This window comes from Cariama cristata, unplaced genomic scaffold (assembly GCF_000690535.1).
Source record: "Cariama cristata isolate BGI_N322 unplaced genomic scaffold, ASM69053v1 scaffold18173, whole genome shotgun sequence".
Taxonomy (NCBI): domain Eukaryota; kingdom Metazoa; phylum Chordata; class Aves; order Cariamiformes; family Cariamidae; genus Cariama; species Cariama cristata.
The window spans coordinates 5,555-29,905 of NW_009606853.1; the positions used below are offsets into that span (position 1 = coordinate 5,555).

At 38.6% G+C, this 24,351-nt stretch overlaps 1 protein-coding gene across 1 annotated transcript; it reads left to right on the top strand.

Moving 5' to 3' along the window:
- Positions 1-4,155: 4,155 nt before the first annotated feature.
- Positions 4,156-18,131, top strand: HABP4 (hyaluronan binding protein 4; the record flags this gene model as incomplete). Its single annotated transcript, XM_009696520.1, has 7 exons — positions 4,156-4,324; positions 5,193-5,354; positions 5,535-5,606; positions 7,939-8,022; positions 14,878-15,046; positions 16,738-16,920; positions 18,001-18,131. Coding segments are annotated over 7 exons (896 nt in total), but the record flags the coding sequence as incomplete, so codon positions are not given.
- Positions 18,132-24,351: the final 6,220 nt, after the last annotated feature.

Below are 24,351 nucleotides of genomic sequence, written 5' to 3' on the forward strand. Positions count from 1 at the left end.
GTCTTTGATTCAGAAAACCTCTAAGGGTCGGTTGCTACGTAGAAAGTATTTTGTCCTTGCTTTTTTTTCTTCAAAAACATGCTAGAAGATATACAAGTCTTTCATCTGGCTACTATGGTGGCTCTAACGTTCATCCTAACTGAATCAAAACTACACTCAGTTTGCCTTTGCTTTGTTCCCGTGTGTGCTACTTGGGCAAAGTAGACATAACTCTTCGTTTGGCACTTCTTCATCTCAGGCTGCATTTGTGGAAATGGAGTATTGATGGAATTGTCTAACTAGGTTTGAGTGTCACCTGTTTTGGTGGGATGAGTCGGTCTCAGGCTTGTGAGAATTCATAAAACACTATGATACAGTGTTGTCAGCTGGATTTTAGGTCAGAATACGAGGTTTCGGTGCTCTTTGCAGCAGTAACCTCCCTCAGCCCGTGAACTGTGTGCCAGCTGCCCCCATCACCTGCCCTGCTCCTTACATAAGGGAACGGGGGAAACGGAGCATGATTTCTGCTCTATCTTACCGTCAATAACAGCAGTTGCAAGCTGGCTCCTTGTGGTGTTTGTCAGAAGTCAAGATTTGCTGCATAAAAAACTTTTTTCCTCTTAAAACTAAAAATTAAAACAAAAGTGAGAGCATGCTGTCTCTGGGGGAGCCAGTGGAGAACCCACAAAATCTAGAAGAGTATCTGTTCCTGAGCAAAAGTCCCACTTGTTTGATGACAGATGATATGGATAGAGAAACTTGGTGAGAGCTAGACAACAACATTGAAAGGCAGCTAAACTTTGCAGCGTTGTTTTAGATTGTCTCTTAATCATAGATATGTAGTGTCTGGGAAATGAGGCTGTGCAGGACTTAAACACAATTTTTGCTTTCCCAGCTGCAAGTTCTGTGATACATGCTTATTAAAAAACACTTTTGTAGAAAGTCTTCCTTTCTAAATGCTGCAGTATAAACAAAACTAATACTGATAATAAAGTATTATTGTGGGAAAAATGAAAATTACTTAAGCATGTTAGCTGTGTATGATTCAGAGTTTTAACAACGGCTTGTAAACTGGGCTTTTTTCTGTAGCAGTGTATAGTTCTAGTACCTGGTAATTTTAGTACTTACAGGTGTCTTTCTCTCTAATAATAGCTCAGCTGCTGCTTCTGGAAAAAAATGTTGAAGCATCAGATTTCTTTTCTGATTCCTCAGTTTAGAAATTAAAGTGAGAGGCAGCTCAACCAACAGTCTGGTCTGCTGCGGTAACCTCCCGGGGAGGTGGTGGTGAGATAAGGAACGGTGGGCAACATCTTCGGTTGGATACAGATTACAGATGTAACTGTAAGACACGGGGAAAACCACCTTAAAGAGAGGCTAAACTTAGTAACTAGGAAAAAGCCATCTTCATTTTTCAGCATGATGTTTGTAAGACCTCAAGTAGATGATGCACACTTTTTTGGTGTTTTTGAAGAAAACCTGCATAGCAGTCTGTATGTGCAAACAAGCAGACCAAATTGGGGTGTACTCGGAGAGGTAGTTAATGAGCATGCAAAGCATAGCCCAGTTCTTTTTAAGTGAAAGCTATTATGGCAGTGCTACACAAGATTGCTCGTCTTTCATTTTGTTTTGTTTTTTTCCCAAAGGGTACATGACCATTCAGATCCTTAAATAAAAATGAGTCTGCACTGGGACAGGCATATGGCAGACAACTAAAATCAGATAGCTTACACTATCACTGCTGCCAAGCTCCAGTTTAGTTTGCCCTTACATACAGAGCTGAAATTGGGCTGCTATTTGAACTGGTTCACAAGCAGGTCATAAGCTTCTGCCCTGAGGGTGCCTCGGCTTATTAGAGAGGTGTGGTTGCTGCATACTGTTTTAATCCATTGCTGCATGTCTGTCAAACCAATAAAAATATTTTTATACAGGTAATAAGTGCTACAAATAATCTTTCTAGTATTTAAAATCCATCTGCAGTAATTACAGCCACCTGTTAGAATCAAAGTGAAAGAGCCTTGCACCGAAATCAGAGTAGAGCTGACTGCTTTATCTAGCATGGTCAGTGCTAGTGAGATGGAAAACACTGGCATATCTGGCAAGAAGGCTTGTATTGATGTACCTTTAAGTGGTACTGAGTAACAGAAGAAGAGAACATCTTTTTAAGATTACTTTTGCATCTTCTTTTTCTTTTTGCATTGCTTCACTAGTTCTAAGGAGCTCTTTGAACCTGAAGGTGAAATCGAGGTTAATACTGAGCATGTAGGGAAGGTGATCTCTGACTGCTGCATTCTTGTCAAGTTAATCTGGTTAGAATAACTGATGTTTCTGATAGCCAGCGAGAGGCTCAAAAATAAATAAAAATGCACTCTTGTATTGCAGTTGGGCATTCAGATCCAAACAAAATAAGTAAAAACGAGATCAGAAAAGAGTAGTCACTTTTTCCACAGCAAGATTCCAGTTGGAATTAGCACTTGTATAGTTGCTGGTGTAGTTGAGATGTCCATAGAGCAGACGTTTCCCAACAGCAAGTACAATTCTGTATTCTTTATAATTGTGCTTTTTATTAAAGCATCCTGGTTTGAAAATCTTACTCAGAAACTGATTTCAAAATCTAGAGATTTATCTAGAGATTACATTGTAATTTCTGCGATGCAAATACACTTTACTGCTCTAAGGATCAAGCAACTCCAGACCTTGAGAAGCGAGATTACTGGAATATATTATGTCAAGTGGTTTGTAGTTCAAAGAAAACCAAAGTTAGGGTTCTGCAGCACAAAGCAAGCTATCTTCTGTGTACAGATATGACTGTCCCTGCCGCATAACAGAAAGCTTTGTTTACCACTCTTCTACCTCATTCACCAAGTGGATAGTCCTTTGAAGTTTTCTTTTTAAAGATAATGTTACAGCTTTGATCAGAGATCTTCTTATATGGTCATTTCTATGGAGCTATGAATTAATTTGTATCTTAATATTGTCGCTGAGAATAAGATTTTTCATCTTTATATACTAGCACAGTAGCCAGGACTGTCACTTTTCCACTAACCTGAGTTGAGTAACTTGCTCAGCATTGCTCAGATACTTCTTGTGGAAAGAATAGCTCAGTTTTGTTGATCTGAGAGCAGTGCTTCTGTAGTTCCTTGCTTGATTGACTTAAACCATCACCTTTTTCAGCCAATAGTGTAAGTGCAGGGACCTAGCAGACAAAAAGCTTACATGTTTCTGGAGAACTTTGTCCTAAGTAGCACACAGAATTTGGGAAAATGGGGAAGGAAGCACATAATGAACTTTAATCTTATGCTAGATGAATATGAGTTGAGTGGATAACCTCAACTTATTCTCTTTTGCAATACACAATTTCTCTGCATTCACCCTGCTCAACCTGCTCCTTTTCAACCCCGGCAATGGCCAAACAAAACCCCAGAAAGCTTAAATATGTTTTGTCTTGGAATATGTTGACGTTACAGAATCAATTAGAGGTATTGGAGTCTTTGTACTTACTGCTTGGGTTTCTGCCACTTAAATGCAGTGACTTTTAGTGTTGGTGAATGGTCCTCTCCTCTGTAGAACAGTAATAGAAGGAGGTGACCCTCTTCTGGTTGTTGGATACCATGGCTGTGAGCTTGAAGTACAGGCACAGGCTCAGACTTCTAAGTTCAGCTCATCTGGCAGAAGCTGTGTTGTCTGATGATCAACAATTAACGCCCATCACTAATGGTGGTCCTTTTTCCCCCACCTTCATTGCTCCTGCAGCCAACTTGCAATTCATGTCTTCCATTGAAGCTTCTCTGCCTTGTCCTGTAGTACACTAGCAAGATCTTTGAGAGAACATGGGAGAAACAGTCTTTGCTCTTCATTTCTGTGCCTTAATGTGAATAAAATGAGATTTTTTTCCTTAGCCTGTCTTTTTTGGAAATATCTAAACTGTGTCAACCTGTAGCATTTTCACCTGAGGCAGGTTCATCAGTACAGAAGGAAAAGTAAGTAGATGCCTTTAAAACTGACGGCATCTGGGAACATTAACTGTAAGTGCTTTTAATATTTTGATGGGCTTGGGATTGAAGAGGATAAAGCAGAAGACTGTAAGGTGTAATCATCTAATTTCAATCAGTAGTTTGGTAATTGCAATTCAGTTATTGTTAAACTGCTAGCAATCTATATACATGTGTGTTTGTGTAGGCCAGAAGCGGGCATCTAAGCGAGGAGAACAGCAAGGATTCAATAACAGAGGAGCAGAGGTGAAACAAGACAAAACTGAACGGAGACCATCTGTTAGGGAATACCGTTCCCGTGGAACAGAAAGACAAGTGGAGTTTACAGTGGAAAGGTATGTGTCATACAGGGAGAAGTAAGGTGCCTCATGGAGGATCTGCACAGGGGTGGGAAGAGGAAGACTGAACAGTCTTAAAACAGATCTAGTAACCAGATGTGACTTGAAGGCATGGCTGCATTATTAGTGTGTAGATTTGTTGCAAGATGACTTAATTAACACCCGTCAAACCTGTAATTTCAGCTTCCTCCCAGATTAATTTGGAGCGGTTTTGTTAAATGTTAGAAATATAAGGTGAAATTGAAAAGTGCAAAGATCTGAAAACATAACCTTCAATCTGCAACATAAATGTTCATTTCTGAGCTCAGGTACCAAATGTTGCAGAACATGTGGTGTAGGTTCCAAGTTGAATGAATTTTACTGTTCCAACTGAAAATAAACCTTTGTCATACTATTTACTGCTTGGACAGTGATTGCATATCAATTTTGCTTTCTTTACTAGAAAATTCCGCCTAAACCTTTAACACTTGGGAGCATGGCTGTTCTTACTTTACATCACAGCAGTCTGTGTTTTAACAAGTTCCCTGAAATTTTTAGCAGTTGCACGTAACTCTGGATTTAGATAGTGGAGCTTGTACCCAATAAAGTTGCTGAAGATTTGAGAGTTTATAATGTTTTATTTAACTTCTCTAATGTGTTCAGTGTTATCAATAAACAGCTGAACTTACTATTCCTGTTATCTGTAATAATTCCCCCTTGAGTTCGGTTTATGTCCATTTTTAATGACGAAACTAATACAACCGTAAAGATGCACGATGCACTCTAAAAAATGTAACTCTCATATACTGATGTCTCTTACAGCTGAACAAATAAAACCATGCTTTTTTTTTTCTCCTTCTTAACTGTTCTGTAGGAACAAAAATCTGCCTAGAAATCCTCTTTTTAGACCAATTGAAAGATTAGACTGTGAAAGGCCAATAAGAGGTCGTGGTGGAGGAAGAGGCGGAATGCAAGGTAGAGGAAGAGGTGGTGGAATAAATCGGAGTTTCGATGGCTTTGACCAAAGAGGAAGATGGGAATTTGAAAGACAAAGTGGGAATGATAAAACGTAAGTGTTCTATGTGCTGCTTCTTACTTGGTGCACAAGTAAACGGTAGTCAGCACTGCAGTAGTGTCTCTTAAGTATTCTGTTCCCTCCTTTTATATCTAAGTTGGCTGGCAATACTGGTTTTAGTTTGAGGTCCTAATGAAAAAAAGCTCTTGAACTCACAGAAGCCTGTTTCTCTAGAGGAATGAAAGCAGACGACAAAAAGGGTGGAGGTGGAGCTCGCAACTGGGTAACAGTTAAAGATGATACAAGGTACTACATATACTTGTGCCCACCATAAATCATCATTTTCAGTCCATGAGTTTCATGTCCATTTTGAGCTTTATAAGCCTTGCTTTCTATTAATTGTTGTGATGGATGTAGTTTTACAGTTTTCTGAATTTGTCGTCTTCATGTTGGTGAAATTAAATTATAGCAAAGGCGTGGTGATGTTTCTTCAATTAAGACTGCCAGAATCTTTTGACTGGGGCCAAATTGTCTTTTAACTGAAATAAGTAATGACTTTTCTCAATAGTCAAGTGTTGTGTTTTTTAATTCCAGGCAGCAACCAAGCACCACGCAGCCACTGGCTCACTGCTTCTCCCTCCCAGTGAGATGGGAAGGAGAATTGGGAAAAAAAAGTAAAACTCATGGGTTGAGATAAGAACAGTTTAATAACTAAACTAAAATATAATACAATAATAAAACAAAAACAGTAATGAAAAAAATATAATAAAAGAATAAAACCCAAGAAAAGACAAGTGTTGCGCAATGCAGTTGCTCACCACCCACTGACTGATGCCCGAGCAGTGATCAATCCCTCCTGGCCAACTCCCCCAGTTTACATACTGGGCATGACATTCTATGGTATGGAATATCCCTTTGGCAAGTTCAGGTCAGCTGTCCTGGTTATGTTCCCTCCCAGCTTCTTGTGCACCTGCTTGCTGGCAGAGCATGGGAAACTGAAAAATCCTTAGCTTAGGAAAAGTGCTACTTAGCAACAACTAAAACATCAGTGTGTTATCAACATTATTCTCACACTGAATCTGAAACACTGAACCAGCTGCTAAGCAGAAAATTAACTCTATCCCAGCCAAAACCAGGACATCAAGTAAGTGGGAATCTGACATTTAATGGCACTGCTATAAAATGCCAATTAAAAGACTGAAGCTCTGTTAGTGGGCTTAAAGTCCAGTCTCTTTTTCTCAAAATCTATGGATCATTTCTAAATTGCAAAGATTTGATACAATTCAGTGTGGCTCTGGAGGTAGTATTTAGCTGACTGTACCACTGAAATACATTCTAAAGCACACAGAAGGACCATTAACAGAATGTGATGGCTTATTAATGGTCAGTTAGATTAAAAAAAAAAATTGGTAATTTTCCATTAAATTCTGTATTTCTTTTACTGGTTTCTGTTTGAATTTAAAAAAGCTCACTGGAAGTGTCAGCTTTTGTCCATTGTTTTCAATTTGCTACTCTTTCCAGTAGCTTTTGTTCTCATATACATCTGGAACACTTCAATTGGAGGCTGATAAAGGACAGAGAAAAAGCACCACTCAGAACTTACAGCAAACATCTTTGGCCACATACACATTCATTCACAAAATTGTTTTAGAAATAAAATTTTATTTTTAAACCTTAGATCATGGATTCAGGCAATCTGGCTAAAAGGTCGAAAAATACAGCCTTGATTGGTAATAATTTTAGGGCTTGATTTGGGGCTTGATGTTCCAAGTTCTTCTGAAAGGTTGTACTAACTTCTCTGTCTTCTATAGTATTTCATACTAAAAGTAAAAGATTGGTTAGGTACTCTGGCTCTTCAAAACAGTCAGCTAGGTTAACGTAGTTCTGAGGTGATACCACAAAACTAGCTGACCAAAAGGACAAAACTACCTTTTGTAAGATGTCAGGGAAGGTTGTGTGAACTTCATAAAGTACAAGAAATTTAAGATCTGTTGTATTTATTCTTCCTGGTTAAGTTTTTTTTAGTTCAGTAGCATCAGAACTTATCATATAAACATGAAATATCAATGCTTTCTTGTGATGTGGTGTGTGTGGTAGAAGTGACATTAAATTGGAGTTGTCTAAACAATTCTAAAAGCATGTCTGTGCCTTAATTGTGCTCAGTGATGCACCGAAGCTAGAAGGTGTTAATTTTAAATATGTATGCCTACCAGTGGAATGAAAGTAATATGGTACTGCTCTTGTTTGACCATGAACTAATATCTGTGCTACAGAAAACATGAACTTGTAGTATGAATTTTCCCATTCTCATAGTTGAAAAGACACAAAAAGGCAAACCCAAACATCAGTGATATACTGTAATTGAGTACTGATATTAGTATTCACGACTGAATTATTTTGTCTTCATGCATGCTTGCCACTTTTTTTTGATTAAAAGTACATAGAAGTTAGATTTTCCTAATACTTATTTTGTTAGTCGCTCAACTAGTAGATCTACTTTCTGCTTATGATGCTAGAGTGTTTTTCCTCTATTTTTCCCCTCCCAAGGTAGTCTGGGAAAAAAGTGATGTATTGATCTGCAAGGGTTTTTTTCAGCGTGATCCATGAAGACTTTATGTTTTTTTGTTTACTCTTTTAGTGTCATGGAACAGACTGCTCCTATGGAAGAGACTGCAGAAACAACTGAGCAGCCAGAGGCATCTGAAGGAGAGGCTCTGAACAAGTATAGTCTGACTAAAGTATTTTTTTCTAAATGCAAAGAAAACAATTGACTGTTACTGATACACTTGTATTTGGAGGCACACTTGAAATGTGAACTGTGAAGTTTTGCTAGTGCACATACTTAAAGATAGAAAAGCTTTGTCAATATTTGTGGGTCAAGAAAATGCATCCCTAATTATGACTAAAGCTTGGTTTATACAGCTGCAGATTGCATTTAATTGCCCAATGATGCTTATGTTCCTAAGATTTGGTGATAATTTAGGGAGGAGCTACCTGTTGTCTCTTACCTTTTTAACTTGGCTAATTTGTAAAAACTACTCTGCTTTTTGAAGTTCTCTGAGAAAAAGGTATTCAAGGTGCCTATGCCATTGTACAAACGCAATTAAAATACACCAAGAGAAAATTCTCTAAGTCGCTATTTGTCAGTCACTAATACCATGCAGTTGTCATCTATTTATGAAAAGCCTCTGTAGAATTTGAAAAACTTGCTGGAAATGGTCTTGCAGTGTGCCTTAGAAGTAGGGAATTTGAGAGAGAAATCTGCCCCTTGTCTTCTGGCTTTCATTCTGATCAGTGTCCAATGAGAATTTACTTCACAGCAAATAAACAGCAGCTTAAGAAAAAGTAACTGGACAATCTTGTCCAGGTAAGAGACTTTAAAGAATAATCAAATAGCATATGGAGTGAAAGAGGGTCAGTGCAATATGTCAACCTTCTCTTCTGTTGCTGTGAAGCCTTTTTTACCTAATGATGCAGCCCCAGTTATTAGTGGCCTTGGTTCATTTCTTAATTATTAAGCTGACTAGACTACAAAACCTGTTTTGTATGTTCAGACTGTATAACCCTGTAAGAAGTTGAGTTGATAGATCTTTGATTCTTTTAATTTTAAACTAGCTTTTAATATGTAGCTAGAGGTATGTACACATGGGGAAATCTGTCTCTGAAATTAAATGACTGTGATTGAATTTCCAGAAAACTGTTTCTAGACTGACTTAGATCAGATGGATAGTGTAGATGAACTGTCAGAAATGCCCTGGATTAGCTAAATATGAGAACAGTTATTCAGCTTTTTTCATCAACTACTGGTACCTTGTTTCAGACTTGTATTTCTTTCTGCTCCAATTCAAGCTCTTTATATGCACGTCCTGACATCAGTTCCTTGTAGAGCGTAAGGCATGAGAAGCATATGTAGTGGAAAAGGCACCTCACAGCATCTGCCAGGTGTCTTTAACTTTCCCTTTCTCAGAGATTAGTAGGTATTTTGTTAGACTGTGAGCCATTCTGGCGATTTTACTCTGGGTTTTATTCCAGAACTCCTCTTCAAGTTTTTAAAAAAACTTCATTTAGGAATAGTCCACTGAAATCCATAAGATTTAAAAATGCAAGTAACCTATGAGTACAAAGTTCTACATTGTGTATTCTTTTCAGTGTGGTAAATATTGTCCTGAAGACTTAGGAATCTGTATACAAAATACAAATTACATGTACCTCACTGCACTTACCTCCAGGGGTAGTATCAGCATGGTTACTCTATGTATTTTAAAATAGAAGAGGAGACATTGTGCAAATAGTGCCTAGGTAATTAGAAATGGTTGTATGGCATACACGTTGACAGGGTGAAATTATTTTTGTTGTTCTTTTACATTTAAAAGCAAAAGCTGGTGGGATATGGTTTGCAGGCTTGCATGCTTAAGTTGTCCCTGCTCTCCAGAGTTGCTGTCTTCTGGGAGGTAACACACCGGCACAAGATTCTAGCTAGGCTACTTTCTGCTTTCGCTACAGCCTCAATAGTCAGGGTGTGGGGGTGTGTTTGCTTAAGCTACGGCTAGGATTGTTCTCATTTTGACTCTTAAATGCAGCAACTGCAAGGAATCCATTTCTTTTCTACTGCTTTATTGCAGTTACATGCTTGTATTGAGGAAGAGATGGAAGACTTGGGTTTGTTTCTTTTCTCATTCTCTTTCCTGTTGTAACTGTTTCCATTTAAAAGAAAAAAAAAAAAAGTATTCCTGGAAACTGGGAATAACCTGTCTGTGTGGAGATACTGTATAGCTTTCTGGTGTGGTACTGGCTAATTTCAATACAACTCTGGAAAGACTTCTGTGGTCTACTGTAACTTATGGGGTCTTGCCTTCAGGACTGTGTACCACATTGCTGTTCTTGAGCTTCCATTTGCAAAGTATTGCAGGACAAGAGTTTCTTTAGTATTTCTATAATATAAATCAAGTTATTTCCTTCCATATCTTCAGATTTCCTTGAGTGTATCGACAATATCTCTGTCTGTTTATAGCATCCGAAACTGCATGGTAATAGTTTGAGGTTTTTTGCTGCAAGTAATAAGTATAAAATATACAGGTAGTACAGCAGTATAAGCTTTCCTCACAGCTGCTTTCTGTGGAACTTGTCTTCATAGTCTGAACAATATAACACACTTGTGTTAACTGGTAATTCAAATGATTAGATTTTTCTTTTTATTCAGTACAACACATAGTCTAATCAATTCCTGTCAAAGGTATTTGCAGAGTTAGTATTTATTCTGTGGGATTTTCTTCCATTTCTTCACACAGGACTTTCTTCCTTTTTGGTGGAGCTATGTATTCTTCTGGTCATCTAATAGGAAGCTTTCAAAATTTGTCTTCAAGTTTGCTGAGCTATTTACCTGGGTTTTTTTGGGTTTGCTTTTTGTTTGTTTGTTTGGTCTTTTTTTAATAGTGACATAAAGTTATCCATAGACCAGTCCAGATCTTCAAAAGTATTTGAATTTATATAGTTGTCACTTGGTCTTAGCTCATTTAACTTTGTTTAACTAACCTTGTTTAACTTTGAATTTTGCTCAGACTGGTGGTAATGCTCCTGTTTAGTAGGAAAGATTTATGTCATTGGTTTCTTGATAAAAGCTGAATAAAAACTTGCTTTGTGCAGCTGAATAATAGAAAAACTGATCTGAAAAAGACCCACTATAATTACTTTTAATGATATGAAAATAATCAACTGAATAACTGAGCTGAATGCCATTCTTTTCCATTCTCAATTCTTCTGCACATTAATGTGTTCATGTACAGCAGTTCCAGCAAGAAAGGTATGCACGGTAAACAAGGTATAGCTAGAGGGTTATGGTCATCCATTGAAAACACTGAAGCAGTAGGAACGATTTCTGAAGGCTCCCATTTGGTGGTGTTGTATGTACTTGCATTGTGAATTCAGTTTGTTCATGTCCAGAGGCCACGCTTAGGTGTCTGGTAATATTTTGTAAGCATGACTGTTGGTGTGCCAAGGAGCTTATTAACGTGATTAATGAAAATGCAGACCAAGCAGTTACTAAAAATGCATAAGGTTAGAAGGTAGAAAGTAATGCACAGAGTACACTTCCGTGCAGGCTTGGTGCCCAAATAACCTGCTACAATTGAGTCTCTGTCCAAAATGTGATATGCAGGTTCCTGTTGCTGTCTTTCACTAATAGGATGTGTTTCCCATTGGGAGTCTTGGCACCCTGAAATAAATTTGTACTGCTAATAACCTAGCAGTTGAAACCATCCTTTGGAGTAAAAATCAGACTGTTGAAAAAACAAACATTTGCCATGTAAAACCACCAATATTTCCTTTAGAACAGGCAAGTGGTTGTTTTTTGATAGATGTGTACTTTTCAAAGCAATACCTGCGATTGCTTTTTTGATAGGTCAAGTTGCTGTGTAGTGAAATGTCCTCATGTTGTCTTATGATCATAGAAACTTAGATCTGAAAGGGGTCTTGATGACCCAAGGCATGACTAACCACCATACCTATGCTGCTTCTCATGCCTGTCTAGTTGATTTCAGTGTCTCTTGATGGTCTTTCCAATACTTTGAATATAGAAGCTACTGTGTGTGGTTTTTTTTCTCCCGAGTGTCTTGCCTGAACATCATGGATTTGCAAAATTTTCTTTCTTTTTTTTAATATTGTCTGTGTTTCCTTCTCAGCATCTCTTTAAAGGCTTCCCACTTAGATCATGTATTTTAGACTTCATCGCTGTCTTTTAGTTCTGTTCTGGACTTTCTGCCTGTTCCCACGTAGAAGACATTACTCAGTTGAGACGTTGTTCCACCCTACTGGCACTGACATCTGTTCCAAACAAAACTGTTGATGTGTGTCTTTATAATAATACTCTGTTGCAGAAGGGACGAATGCTGTTGATTTAAAGTTCAGCTCAACTGGGTTACCTGCAATACTCTTGCATGCTTTTGGGGGGTTGGGGTCCCCCCTTCAGAGCTTCTGCCTTCCTAGTTGTTATTTCTGTGTTTGGGTGGCTGGTACTTTTGCCTGAGAGTACACGTTTCTTCTTGTCCTTGGGACTTCCTGGTAGTGGTTGTTTTGGTTGGTTGTTGTCAAACCACTTACTTGATTGCTTTAGTATCTCATACTAGTGGTCAGTCCTTTGGTATTCTTGAACACTTGCGCTATTGCCTTTTTCTTTGTCAGGCTTTGTGCCATGGAAAATGCAGTAAATGTGTTGTGTATTGCACTGCAGATAACTGCACAGAGCTGACCTTAACGCTCTGCTCAAATGCTTGTTTTTCTTTTGCAAATTGAAAGATTGATAGCTACTTCTCAAGTCCTTGTTGCAACCAGTTCTGTACCTTTCTACAGCTCTCGCCAAGGACTGAAGCAGTGTGTCCTTAATGTAGTGAAAACTTAATCTGAGAGGAGGACAAAAGACTTCCTAAAGTTCAGATACGCAATTTAAGTGGCTTAGGAAGAAATGAAACAATTTAATAAAGCCCCTTCTTGTTAGTTTATTCTCTCCTTTTTTTTCCTCTGGGTGCCTGCAACTAGTCGTGTTTTTCTAACACCTGTTCCCAAAACTGAAGCTTCAGATAGTTGATCAAAAATTATCTGGCTTCTTACTATTGAGGACAACAAATTGAAATGTGTGGGGTGCAATTGGTTCTTAAAGCTCTTACACATGGCACGGTGAATCTTCTTGTTTTTCCAGAAGTAGCTGCACCTTTCACCAGTATCCTTTTTATTTAACTCGGTAAACTGGTTAATTTTATTCTGAACAGTCCTTCTAATGTAGTTTCAGATCTTCTTATTCGATATGGAATTACAAGCTGCTTACCAGTCTTTTAACCTTTAAATTCTGGTTAATATAGCTGGAATTTTCAAAATCACAGGCCATGAAGGCATGTCAGAGGGTAGGCATATAGTACAGGAGTTGCATGGTTTTTATTTACTTTTTCTGTGAGGTGCATTTAATACTGTATTTGTCCTAGAACCAAAATTAAGGGCTATCTTACTGTTCAGTTCTGCTTCTACCTGTCATATGCTGGGTGCTTTAGGGAAATACTGTATAATTTTGACTGGCAAGAAATAGAATTGTTCTCTGCAAGATCAAGTATGAAGAAGGAGCAAGCCTGTTCCTATATAGCCTAGTTCTGAATGTACAGAATACTCCCAACAAATGTGTGTGTTCTGGTGGGGCGCTTGTACAACTTCAAAAACAAAATGCACAGTTCACTGACTGTCATTTGACTCTGCATCTTTCCATGATAAAATAAATTTCCAACTTGCATCTAATCAACTCTATATAGTATCATATATCAGCTGTGTAGCAAATCATCAGCATTTGGTAGAAGACAGCTTGGAACTGTGATTGAGTGAGGAAAAACAAATCCGTAGTTCTCCCACCAGAAGGGACCTAGTGAAAGAGTTTCTAGAAAAGTCAATGTTGGGGAAATACTTAACCAACTTTGACTGCTATTGCAATACATAACAGTTTTGTGTGGGAGAAGGGAGAAATGGTTTCTCAAGTGTCTGGGAGTAATCAGTGCAGGTTTTCCTGTAGTTTGTGGTATATTACTTGTTTCTGCAGCAAACAATTACAGTGGTGAAGCGTGTTGTGCTCCCTGCATGTGATGCTGCTTAGCAGGGAATAGCTTTCTGCAAAAGGTACACTGTAGTGTATCCTAATAGCTGCTGGTCCTGTGCAAGTCAGTCTTGGTCAGCATCAGAAAAGTGGCAGAAGAGAGGTCAAGCAGTGATGAATGGAGAAGAATCTTTAGTTTTGTCTCATGTATCTTGTCTTATGAATACAAACATAAAGCCTTGGACCTCTGTCTTTACGGTTCAAATATATGGAAGGCAGACTCCGACATACTCCATATGTTTTCCTTGAACATATCATCATTATTGCACTTTGTGACAAATTAAAACTGCCCTAGGATTAATCTGGTTTTGCCAGGTGATACTGTCTCCTTGTGTGCTACTACATCTGACAAAAGAAATGAAAGAAGCATCTTGTGAAATTAACAAAGGAAATACTAATTGCCTAGAAGATCCCATGGTATGATCATCCTGTCTTTTTGATGACTGAAAGCTGCACTGAAACATGACTCTATCTCATATTTTCATCCTGTAGTACGAGTCACTAAAACCATGCAATTGGAGTATTTTAAAACTGCGTGGTATGCTTTTTTTTGCTATGGCATGCTTTTATGGCAATATTTGCTAGGAGTAGGTCCACAATTAAACAGTAGGGTTGAGAATATACCAGATCAAAAGAAAGCCTGGTTTTGTCTAGAATCCGAAGTGCTTGAACTTAAAATGAGACTGGATAAATACCAGAACTTACTGCAGGAGCCTGGAGACAGCATTTGTTCATACACCTAATTTCAAACAGACCATAAGTATATTTTCCAACTTAATTAATGTAAAACTCACACATCAAGCTACTGTGGGGAGTAAGTGAATTAAGGATAGTAATTTGGTGAGAAACATTCCAAATGTTTTGTTTCGTATCCTTACTTTAGAGATTAGTGTTCTTGTTCATCCTGGCATGTTGCAAGCTAATGGTTTTTACTTTACGACTATAAACCTTTAGAGTTGCTGAAGGAGAGCCAAATGAAGAAATAGTTCAAGAAATGACCTTAGATGAGTGGAAAAATCTTCAGCAACAGAATCGACCAAAGCCTGAATTCAACATCCGGAAGCCAGAATCCACTGTTCCTTCCAAAGCAGTGGTGATTCACAAGTCAAAATATAGCGATGATGTAAGCATTGCCTCAGGAATTCTGTAAACTCTGCTTTATGCCCAGGGTTAGGAAACTGTCTCTATTCTTTTCCTACTAGTTTTAGTGTAATCTGAACAGACTAGAAATCAGTATCTAAGCTTTGTTACTGTAATGACATGTGCGCCCCAAAACTTGCTTTAAACTTAACCGTCTGTTCAGTTTCTTCTCTCAGATCATCACCCCTGTTTTGTATGCAAATACCTAATATATCAATTTGTTCTACCTTATGGCTCAGTCTTAGCAATACGAAACCTGTGTCCTTGCTGCTGCCACCTACGTAGATCTCTGGTGATGCTGCCAGAGAAACTTGGTTTACTAAACACTTCTTATCCTAACTTTGAATCCTGTTTAGCTTACTTGCCAGTATACACTTGCACGTATGTATTAAACTCAGGTTTTGGCATCTGTTAGTCTGGGAGCTAAGTGTCCTGTTTCTCATCTGTGCTGGATCCCAGCTTTCACTGTGCATTTGGAATACAGGAATTTCCTGTGCCCCTCCCTCCCCCCTGTTTCAGGTTCCTGCTTCTTAAAAGTAACTCTGGAGAGCTTGTTCTGTAGTAATGTGCCTTCCCCCCCCCGCCTTTTCCCCAACTTTATTCCACAGTATTACTGGGATTGACACTTCAGGGAGAAGTTCTAGTTTATGGATACGACTTGGGAGAGAGGGCAGGCTTCTTTCACAGATTCTTGCTTACTTAGATTTCAGATTTTGGGGGTCACAGAAGTATCTGCATATACTTGTAGTCTAGGATGATGGAAATTTCATCCTTAAAGCCTGCATGCACGTATGAATACACATATTATCCTTTGTCTAGTTATAATATTAACATACAAACTTGCAGCTTTTTAAGCCTTAATCAGTTTAGGTCATTGAGCGCTTCTAGGGACAGATACTAATACTGAAGTGGCCTGTGTTCTTTTTAGCATGGCTTTTGGTGGTCACAGTTGCCATTATCCTCTCTTCCTTCTCTGAGGGAGATGATGGTAAGGGTGGAGAGAATATATTTCACAAGCTCTGAAGAGACTATGTAAGTGTGTGAAGAGTGCATGCAAGTTTCTGTTGGTTTTGCCCATAAAGTTTCTTGGCTGGCAGTGTCAAGGGACCTTGTCAAAATGGACATAGAATAGGAGGTACAGGAACTGCATAAGATGGACAATTCAAATCCCTGTATTAGACATTGAATAAAATAAGTGATTCATCACTGTATGGGATAAGTTTACCTATGTGTTATTATTGCTACAGTGCACATTAAAATTATGATGGTAAATAGTCTTACAAATAGATTGGTTAGTAGCCAAATACTGTGCTTTACTGTGGCCTTTTAACTTTGACTTGGAGATAATTGTAGGAGTAGCTTAAGCCTGATTCTCTAGTCCCTTAGAAAACCTTGTAGATGATACTTATAAAAACCTCTTCAGTGTTACGGAGCTGGTACAGAAGACTTTGTTGCCAGGACTCTCTGAGCCAACAAAAACCTATCCCAGGCATCTGGGAAGCTGCAATTGCCTTGCCTCTGTTAAAACCCAGTGCAAGTTATGGCCTCTCTTCTTTTCCGGATGTCACCTTGATTTATCTGCTGCTTAGTCTGTAATACAAGTGTGCATGTGTATCAGGGAGGGGAGAAGGTTGTATGTGGAAGCTGTAGATTTTAACCAGATCTTCTTTTTAGTTGCAAAAAGAAGACTTTGAAGACGATTCTTATGTCTTTCGAAGACCAGTGAATGACATAACATCTCAGCTGGATATTAATTTTGGAAGTCTTCCTCGCCCTGGCCGTGGATCTAGAGGAGCACGGGGTGGTCGTGGTCGTGGCAGACGAGTTGAGGAGACAGGACTTCAACCACAAGTAGTGGCAATGGCTTTTGTTGTTGTTTGCCTGGACATTATTTTTTTTTTTTGGGTGGGGTGTGTGTGTGTGTGTGTCTCCCACCCCCTTTTGTGTGGAATTACTAATTTCCATAGTGACAAACTTGTTTATACCTGCCTCATAGTATATTGGCCTGGTTATTTTGAGTTCCTGACCCATATCATGTTACTTAAATTTAAGTACCGGTTCAAGCTCACAACTCTTAAGACCTAAATTTCAAAAGGTCTGATTACTAGTTGTTGTAATGATAACTAGGGGAAAGGATGCAATGAAGATTTGTTTCTGCAATCAGTTTTGATATAAATTGGGAAGTAATTAAAATGACTAAAAGCTTGTATCCCTTCCTCACAAAAAAATTTCAGTCTAGTGCAGTAATAGTACTTTGATTACTGAGAGCGAGATCAGTAAATCTGGCATCCTACAGATGAAGACAGAATCCTACAGCATCCTACAGAACGATACAAGTGTTCAATATAACCATTAAAAAAAACTTCCACTGACCTTTTCCTGTTTAAAAAAAAAAAAGGTATTTGCATACTGAAAAATGACATCTTTATTCATACTAACTGAAAGTCTCAGTTTACTTCTGTCTAGTATGAGTAGAATACTTACTTACTTACAGAATGACACAGAAGTGATTTGATGCATTTGTTTAATCTGAATGAAAAAGGCTCTTTATAATAACAGAGTATAGAGTTTAAAACTACAATCCAGTATGTGCAGTAGCCTTAGAATGTAAAAAGATAATAATGCTGCTTCTAAAAACAGACAGTATTTTGGGTGGGATTGCTTTAATTTTTTTTTCTTCGCTTCAGTGCTGCAGAACTTGTGATCTTCTGGTACTCTCCAGGCAGTAGATCAGCATTATAAATTCGTCCACACTGAAGAAGTTAGAGTAGTTGTAACTTCTGAGATGAATGCTTAGCATTTCTGTGATAGTTATGAATACAAAGCATTTAACTTGAATAGAAGAATGAACCCTTTCAGGCTAAAATACATGTACATAGCTGTCAGATGCTTTTGAAATGCATTAATTTTTATAAAGCTTCCTTTCTTCTTTTATAGGTGCAGCTTGTTGCTCCAAATCCTGATGATCCTGAGGATTTTCCAGCTTTAGCTTGAAGAACCATCATGAATGGTGGTATCTCAAAGTAGCTTTCGTGTAGCTGTGATGAGACCAGTTTTATGCTGGTGTGAATAAAGAAAGTCTGTTTTCACTGGAAAAGCTTTTTGGGTGTTTAGTGTGGAATGACTGCAGCCCTCTGCTAATGCAGTTGGGTTCTGGAGATACTGACGGACTGGGATCCTCTCACAGGTTCCAGTGTCTGCCTCCATTTGTGGAAGCTGTGTGAAGACTTACAGTACTTCACTAAAAGGCTTCAAATGAAGTTCAAGAGTAAAGTGTTTAAAACTGTGTATGTAGAGGTTATACCAAGTTCTCCATGACACCATGGTGAAATGTAAACTGTACATGTTCTGCAATGTGGACTCGCAGCCCAGGCGGCCAGCCGCATCCTGGGATGCATCAAGAGAAGTGTGGCCAGCAGGTCGAGGGAGGTAATTCTGCCCCTGTACTCTGCTCTGGTGAGACCCCACCTGGAGTATTGCATCCAGCTCTGGAGCCCTCAGCACAGGAGAGACATGGACCTGTTGGAGAAGGTCCAGAGGAGGGCAACGAAAATGATCCAAGGGCTGCAGCACCTCTCCTATGAAGACAGGCTGAGAGAGTTGGGGTTGTTCAGCCTGGAGAAGAGAAGGCTTCAGGGTGACGTCATTGCGGCCTTCCAGTACCTCAAGGGGCCTATATGAGAGATGGGGACAGACTTTTTAGCAGGGTCTGCTGTGACAGGACAAGGGGTAATGGCTTTAAACTAAAAGAGGGGAGATTTAGACTAGACGTAAGGAAAAAAATTTTTACAATGAGGGTGGTGAAGCACTGGAACAGGTTGCCCAGAGAGGTGGTGGAAGCCTCATCCCTGGAGGCATTCAAGGTCAGGCTGGATGGGGCTCTGAGCAGCCTTATCTGGTTGGAGATGTCTCTGCTTACCACAGGGCGGTTGAACTAGAAGACCTCTAAAGGTCCCTTCCAGCCCAAATGATTCTATGATTCTAATTGAGACTTACTTCACTGTATGTTTGAAAGCTGCTTTCCCTGTTTCTTTGCGTGAAGTTGGATTTCAGACAGTCACAAGTTGTAGTTCTTGGAGGTCTGGCAAATAAAGTATTCATTGGTTTGGGTTTGAGGTATTATTTTCACAAGTCAGAGTAGCTGATTGAAGCTTTTGGTATTTGGATGTAGTCTGGAGGAAAAAACAAACCAACAAACAAACAAAACCCCAAACACCACCAAACCCTAAACAGCAGACCTTACTCACCCAAAACAGTGAACATCTCTCTAAACAGTGATGTTTAAAATTAAGGCAGCACAGATGCTCTTAATTGATACCTAACCATAAGTCCTGGTTCAGTTACAAGACATAATGTGCAACTGCTTTGAAGATGTTGAAGGTTAGGTAAAGTAAGAAATTTGAGCTAGAGACAGAATTAAACTGTTAAGGAAACTTTTAATCTTAGCAGAAGCACCTATGAACTAAAATGTTTCATGCCTTACCAAGAAGTTTGTGTGACACTGGGGATGAAGTGGGATGTCCTTTCCTTGCAGCTTTACCATACTTCCTCACTTGAGCCAGATACCCTAACTTGTTGTCTGTCAAAGGGACACTCAGAGCCACTCTCTGGGATCTGAGAGAAACAAGGAAATGGTGCCAGAAGTGATGAAGGAAAGAAATGAGAGGACAACCACACTGGACATTTTGGAAGTAGCTGACAGCCCCAAAGGAGTCTTCAAATGCCTGCTCAACTTGAACTCATCATTTCAATTTACTGGGAAAGCAGATGAATATAAACCTTTTTTCTTCCTGTTCTCTGCCTGACTTTGTTTTGTGTCACTTCTAAACAGTCTCCTTTTAAAGCAAATAGTGGATGAGACTTGAAGGAAAATAAAAACTGTTTTGCTTTGGAGTAAGCTCTAAGAGTATTCAGAAACTTGAAGTCTTATCTCAGCGGTAAGGCTTTACACAAGTAGGACTTAATCATCCTAGAAAAACTACTGACTCTCTTCTGTATGCTCCAAACAGATGTTCTGCAAAGTAGTGCTTCCCTAAAGGACTTTTCTTACATTGTTAAATTACTTCTATGACAATTTGCTATAACATGAGATTTTGGATTCCACAAGGAGCTTATTTTAGTGGCATAGAGATACTCTGACAACTTGTACTAGACAGAATGTGCAAAAGCAAACAAAGTGCTTGTGTTAGAGGAACCCATGCTGCTGCTTTTTGAGTAATTGAACTGGATGAAATAATGTAAATGACTCTTTCACCTTGTAGGACCAAGCTACTACTTGAAATCACTGCAGTTTAAGATTTAAGTGCTGCTGCTCTTTTAATAGGTGTTTAGGAGTTTCTGCCCAAAATGGCAATTTCTTGATCGTGGAACAGAAGTGAGTGGTTTTGCCTATAGGGGGTCTTGGAATTTTTTTTGCTTGTTCTTGCTTTCCTGTTCTCTTTATCCCATTGGACAGGGAAGAATGTGTCTGAATTTTTATTTATGTTTTTTCTTGCAGGGGTGAGTGTATGTATAGGTTTCGAGAGCTTCTTTGCAAGGCTCACCTGTATTTTCTGTCATGTTTTGAAGGTGCAGCCTCTTCTTTTACTAACACCTCTTTTTGCTAAGGACAGCCGTGAAATACTTAAAACCCACTCTTCCTTTTTCTACTAAAAATTTGAAACCTTGTTATTCTGCTGGGCTGAATCTGGTGTAATGCAGTTGGTTCAGTTCTGACTCTTCTCCGGGAAGGCTGAAAGGATTGTTTTATTTTTCAGTCTGCTTCCTGCTGCTGCAAAGTTTCTGTTTACTTCTCTGACTTTCATTCTGTTTTGAAAAACAGATCATAAGTAGGTTCTTTGGGGAAGGCTTTAAAGGATGTGTCAAAATGTATCTGTATAATCAGATTGTTTAAAAACTCCTGGTATAAAAAAAAAAAAAAAAAGGGGGCTGGTTTTAAGACTGTTTAATGAAAACAAACAAACAAACAAAAAAACCCCACAACCCACCCAACTCAAAACTTCGTGAGAATGTGGTTTAGTGTAGTTGGTGACTGGTTATTAAACCAAAGGTGTCTTACAGCAGCTAGGTGTGACAATTTTCAGGCTTAAGAGTTTCTCTAGTTGATACTATCTAAGTATAGAGAAGAAATTATTAATTGTAAATTATGACAATGATCTGGTTCCTTTGCCTAGCTGTGAAAAAAGAACTTAATAAATCTCAGTCATTTGTCGTATTTCAGGAACCAAAATATCTGTATCTGTTAAGCACATATCTGCTGCTAACAGTCATTCCTGGTTTAACTTTACTCCTGCATGTAAAGAAAATGGTAGCAGGTGTAAATATATACACAAAGATTAGTAAAACATGGCATGCATCTTAGGAAGAGATTAAATTGTGTTGCAAATCTTAGTCATGTTACTCTTTAACGCACTACTACAAGGTACTCTGCTGTTAGGATTACTGTAGTGAGTAGCCTAGGAAAAACTACTGCATTCCAGCTTCAAGTTTTAGACTACTGTAAATCACAGTAAGTTTGCAAAGAAAGGAATTCACCTCTCTCCACAACTGTCATTTATATATGATAGTGTTGATAGTGTGGAGTCCACTTGAATCATATATAGTACTGTGGTCTAGGATTGGCAAGAGTATATTGCTATGAAAGTGCCCTTAAAGGAAAGAGGAAAGGAATGTCTGTGCTTAATGTAAGAATACTAAAGAATAACTGAAAAGACTCAGAAGTAAAAAGCCCTGGTAAAGAACTTTAGTTGATAAATAGGAATATTAGGCAACTGAGCCCATAGGAGATGTGCTTTCAGCTTTGGTTACACTTCTTCATGTGAAAATAGGGCTGGGCTATGCTCATCCTTTGGGCCCAAAACCAAAATCTGTAGCCCTAGCACACCTGTGTCATTAAGATTATTCTTACATAATGTTCAAGCCATTTTTTTTTTCCCTTCAGAGCTGTCACAGGCACAAACACACACATATCAACTTAAAAATATGTATACACGCACACATATATATGCAGTGTTGAAAGTAATGTCAGATTGACTCATTGTCACTGGATCCACAGTTGAATGTGAGGCATCATTGTATTTGCAGAAAAAGTACATTTCAGTCACCGAGTAACAGGCATGGAATCGGAGCTTTTCTCTTTCAGTAACATGGGCTGGGCAAGTACTGAACAGTTTGTGCTTGGAGGGGGAAAACCTTCAGTCTTTGGAAGAAGTAACAACTGTTACACTTTGGCTTTATTACTTAGAATTTCACGTGAAATACATTAAATCTTCAGCTGGGCTTTATTTGTTTGCAAACGTGCTTTTTTGAAGATGTGATGCAACAAATGTTGCATCTTCAGAGCAGCTTTGGATGCTGCATCACATTTAATGGCAGTGTTATGTTTGAGACAAACTAGCACTTATACTGAATAAAGGTTTTGCTCTCCCTCTTTGGGTAGCTACTGTGAATATCCATATTCTGTGTTCTGTTGTCTCTACAATGTTTTACGGCTAGTTAACAGGACTCTATAAGGTGCTGCCTGCTTTTAGCAATGGTAGTCCTCTGTCTGGATTTGTGCAGTAGTTACTATTTGAATAAAACATACTGAGTTTTGCATAATGTAATTGAATTAGCAGGATAGCTTTGCCAAAAGTAAAAATAGCAAGAGGAAAAAATAAATTGACATACTATAATCCAGGAATTCTGTGCTTGTTAGTGGTTTGGTTATATTTCTGTTACTTATGGAATGAATGCTGTTTTCAGAGGTTTTCCTGACTTTAGCAAAGGCTCTGGACCTTGGAAGCTATTGTGGGAAAGGTAAAACCTAGAAACCTTCTCAATGATGCTTCTGCTGAAGTGAAGGGGCACAGCCTCACAGGCTGCCCAGGGAGGACGTGGAGTCTCCTTCTCTGGAGGTACCCAGACCTTGCCTGGACACAATCCTGTGCAGGAACCTGCTTTGGCAGGGCAGGTGGATTAGATGATCTCCAGAGGTCCCTTCCAACCCCGGCCATTCTTAGCAAACACTAAAAACATCAGGGCTATCAACCAACATTATTCTCATACTAAATCCAAAACATAACACTACACCAGTTATTTGAAAGAAAATTAAGTCTATCTCAGCTGAAACCAGGACAGTCAGTCACACCCATGTGAAACCAACCCCAAAAACACAAATGCAAGAAAAAGCGAACATCTCTTTCTCAAACTCTTAGTGAGGTAGGCCTAAAGCATGTAGTTTACCACCAGCCTTCAATATTTCTAAACAGCACATCCATTTTGCCACAGCGTATTTTTATCCTACATAGGTTATGAGAAACTGTAATGCAAAGGAGGCTAAATAGAGCCAAATCAAAGTTACTCAGAAATACTTCAAACAGGTTATTCTTGCAGTGCACTAACTTGTCAATGGATTTGCCCTGGGCCACTGTTCAGTTCGTGCTAGGATTTTTTAGTGTTTTGTCCTCCCCTGCCCAGTGCCAGTACTCCTTAAATCACTGATGCTATAATAGGGCTTAACTGTGTTTTCCTCTGGACATCACATGCATAAACTGATGTTTTCCCAGGCAAAACCCATCATTCACTCTTCAGCAGGCAATTAGTTTGTAGGAAAAGATGGTTAAAACATTCATTTAAATTTAGAAAGGATCACCTTACAACACAGATTTTCCAACCATAAAACCCTACCTTTGGAGCAAGTGAACGTTTACTTGCTTGTCCAACAGGCTCTGCTTGGGGTATGCAAATTCTGTATTTTATAATGTAGGAAAGGTTAAGGGTCATTAGAACTATTTGAGTTGGGCAATATTTTTTGGTGTTCTGTTTGGATTTTTTAGAAGACTAAACTAGACCTCCATGAACTCTTATGCAAAAAGAAGTGTTTCCGAAAATTTAGTTTTTACTTTTGAGAAACCTTCACTTTCATGGTAAGTATCAAAGCATATAGTTTTTAATATGATGCCCGTTTCCAAAAATGAGCACTGTATGATCACAGAGGAAGGAAACAAATTAACTAGAACCCCATTGTTCTGTCTTATGCCTGTTTTTTACTGGGTAACAGTATCCCAACGATTCAAATAGAATTACTATTTTTTTCCAAAGTGAGTCCCTTGAAATGTGAAGCCAGAAGTTCTCTATTTTTTTTAATTAGAAAAGTATATGTTTCAAAGATTTGTGCTTTAATTAAAGGTTTTCAGGCAGCTGAGATTGTTGCATTACTTTTCAGAGCATATGTGAGTCAGTGTGGTACAAATATGATGGTTTTGTGCTGAATTTTTTTAGAATGCTGGAAATAAAAGTGAGAAAACA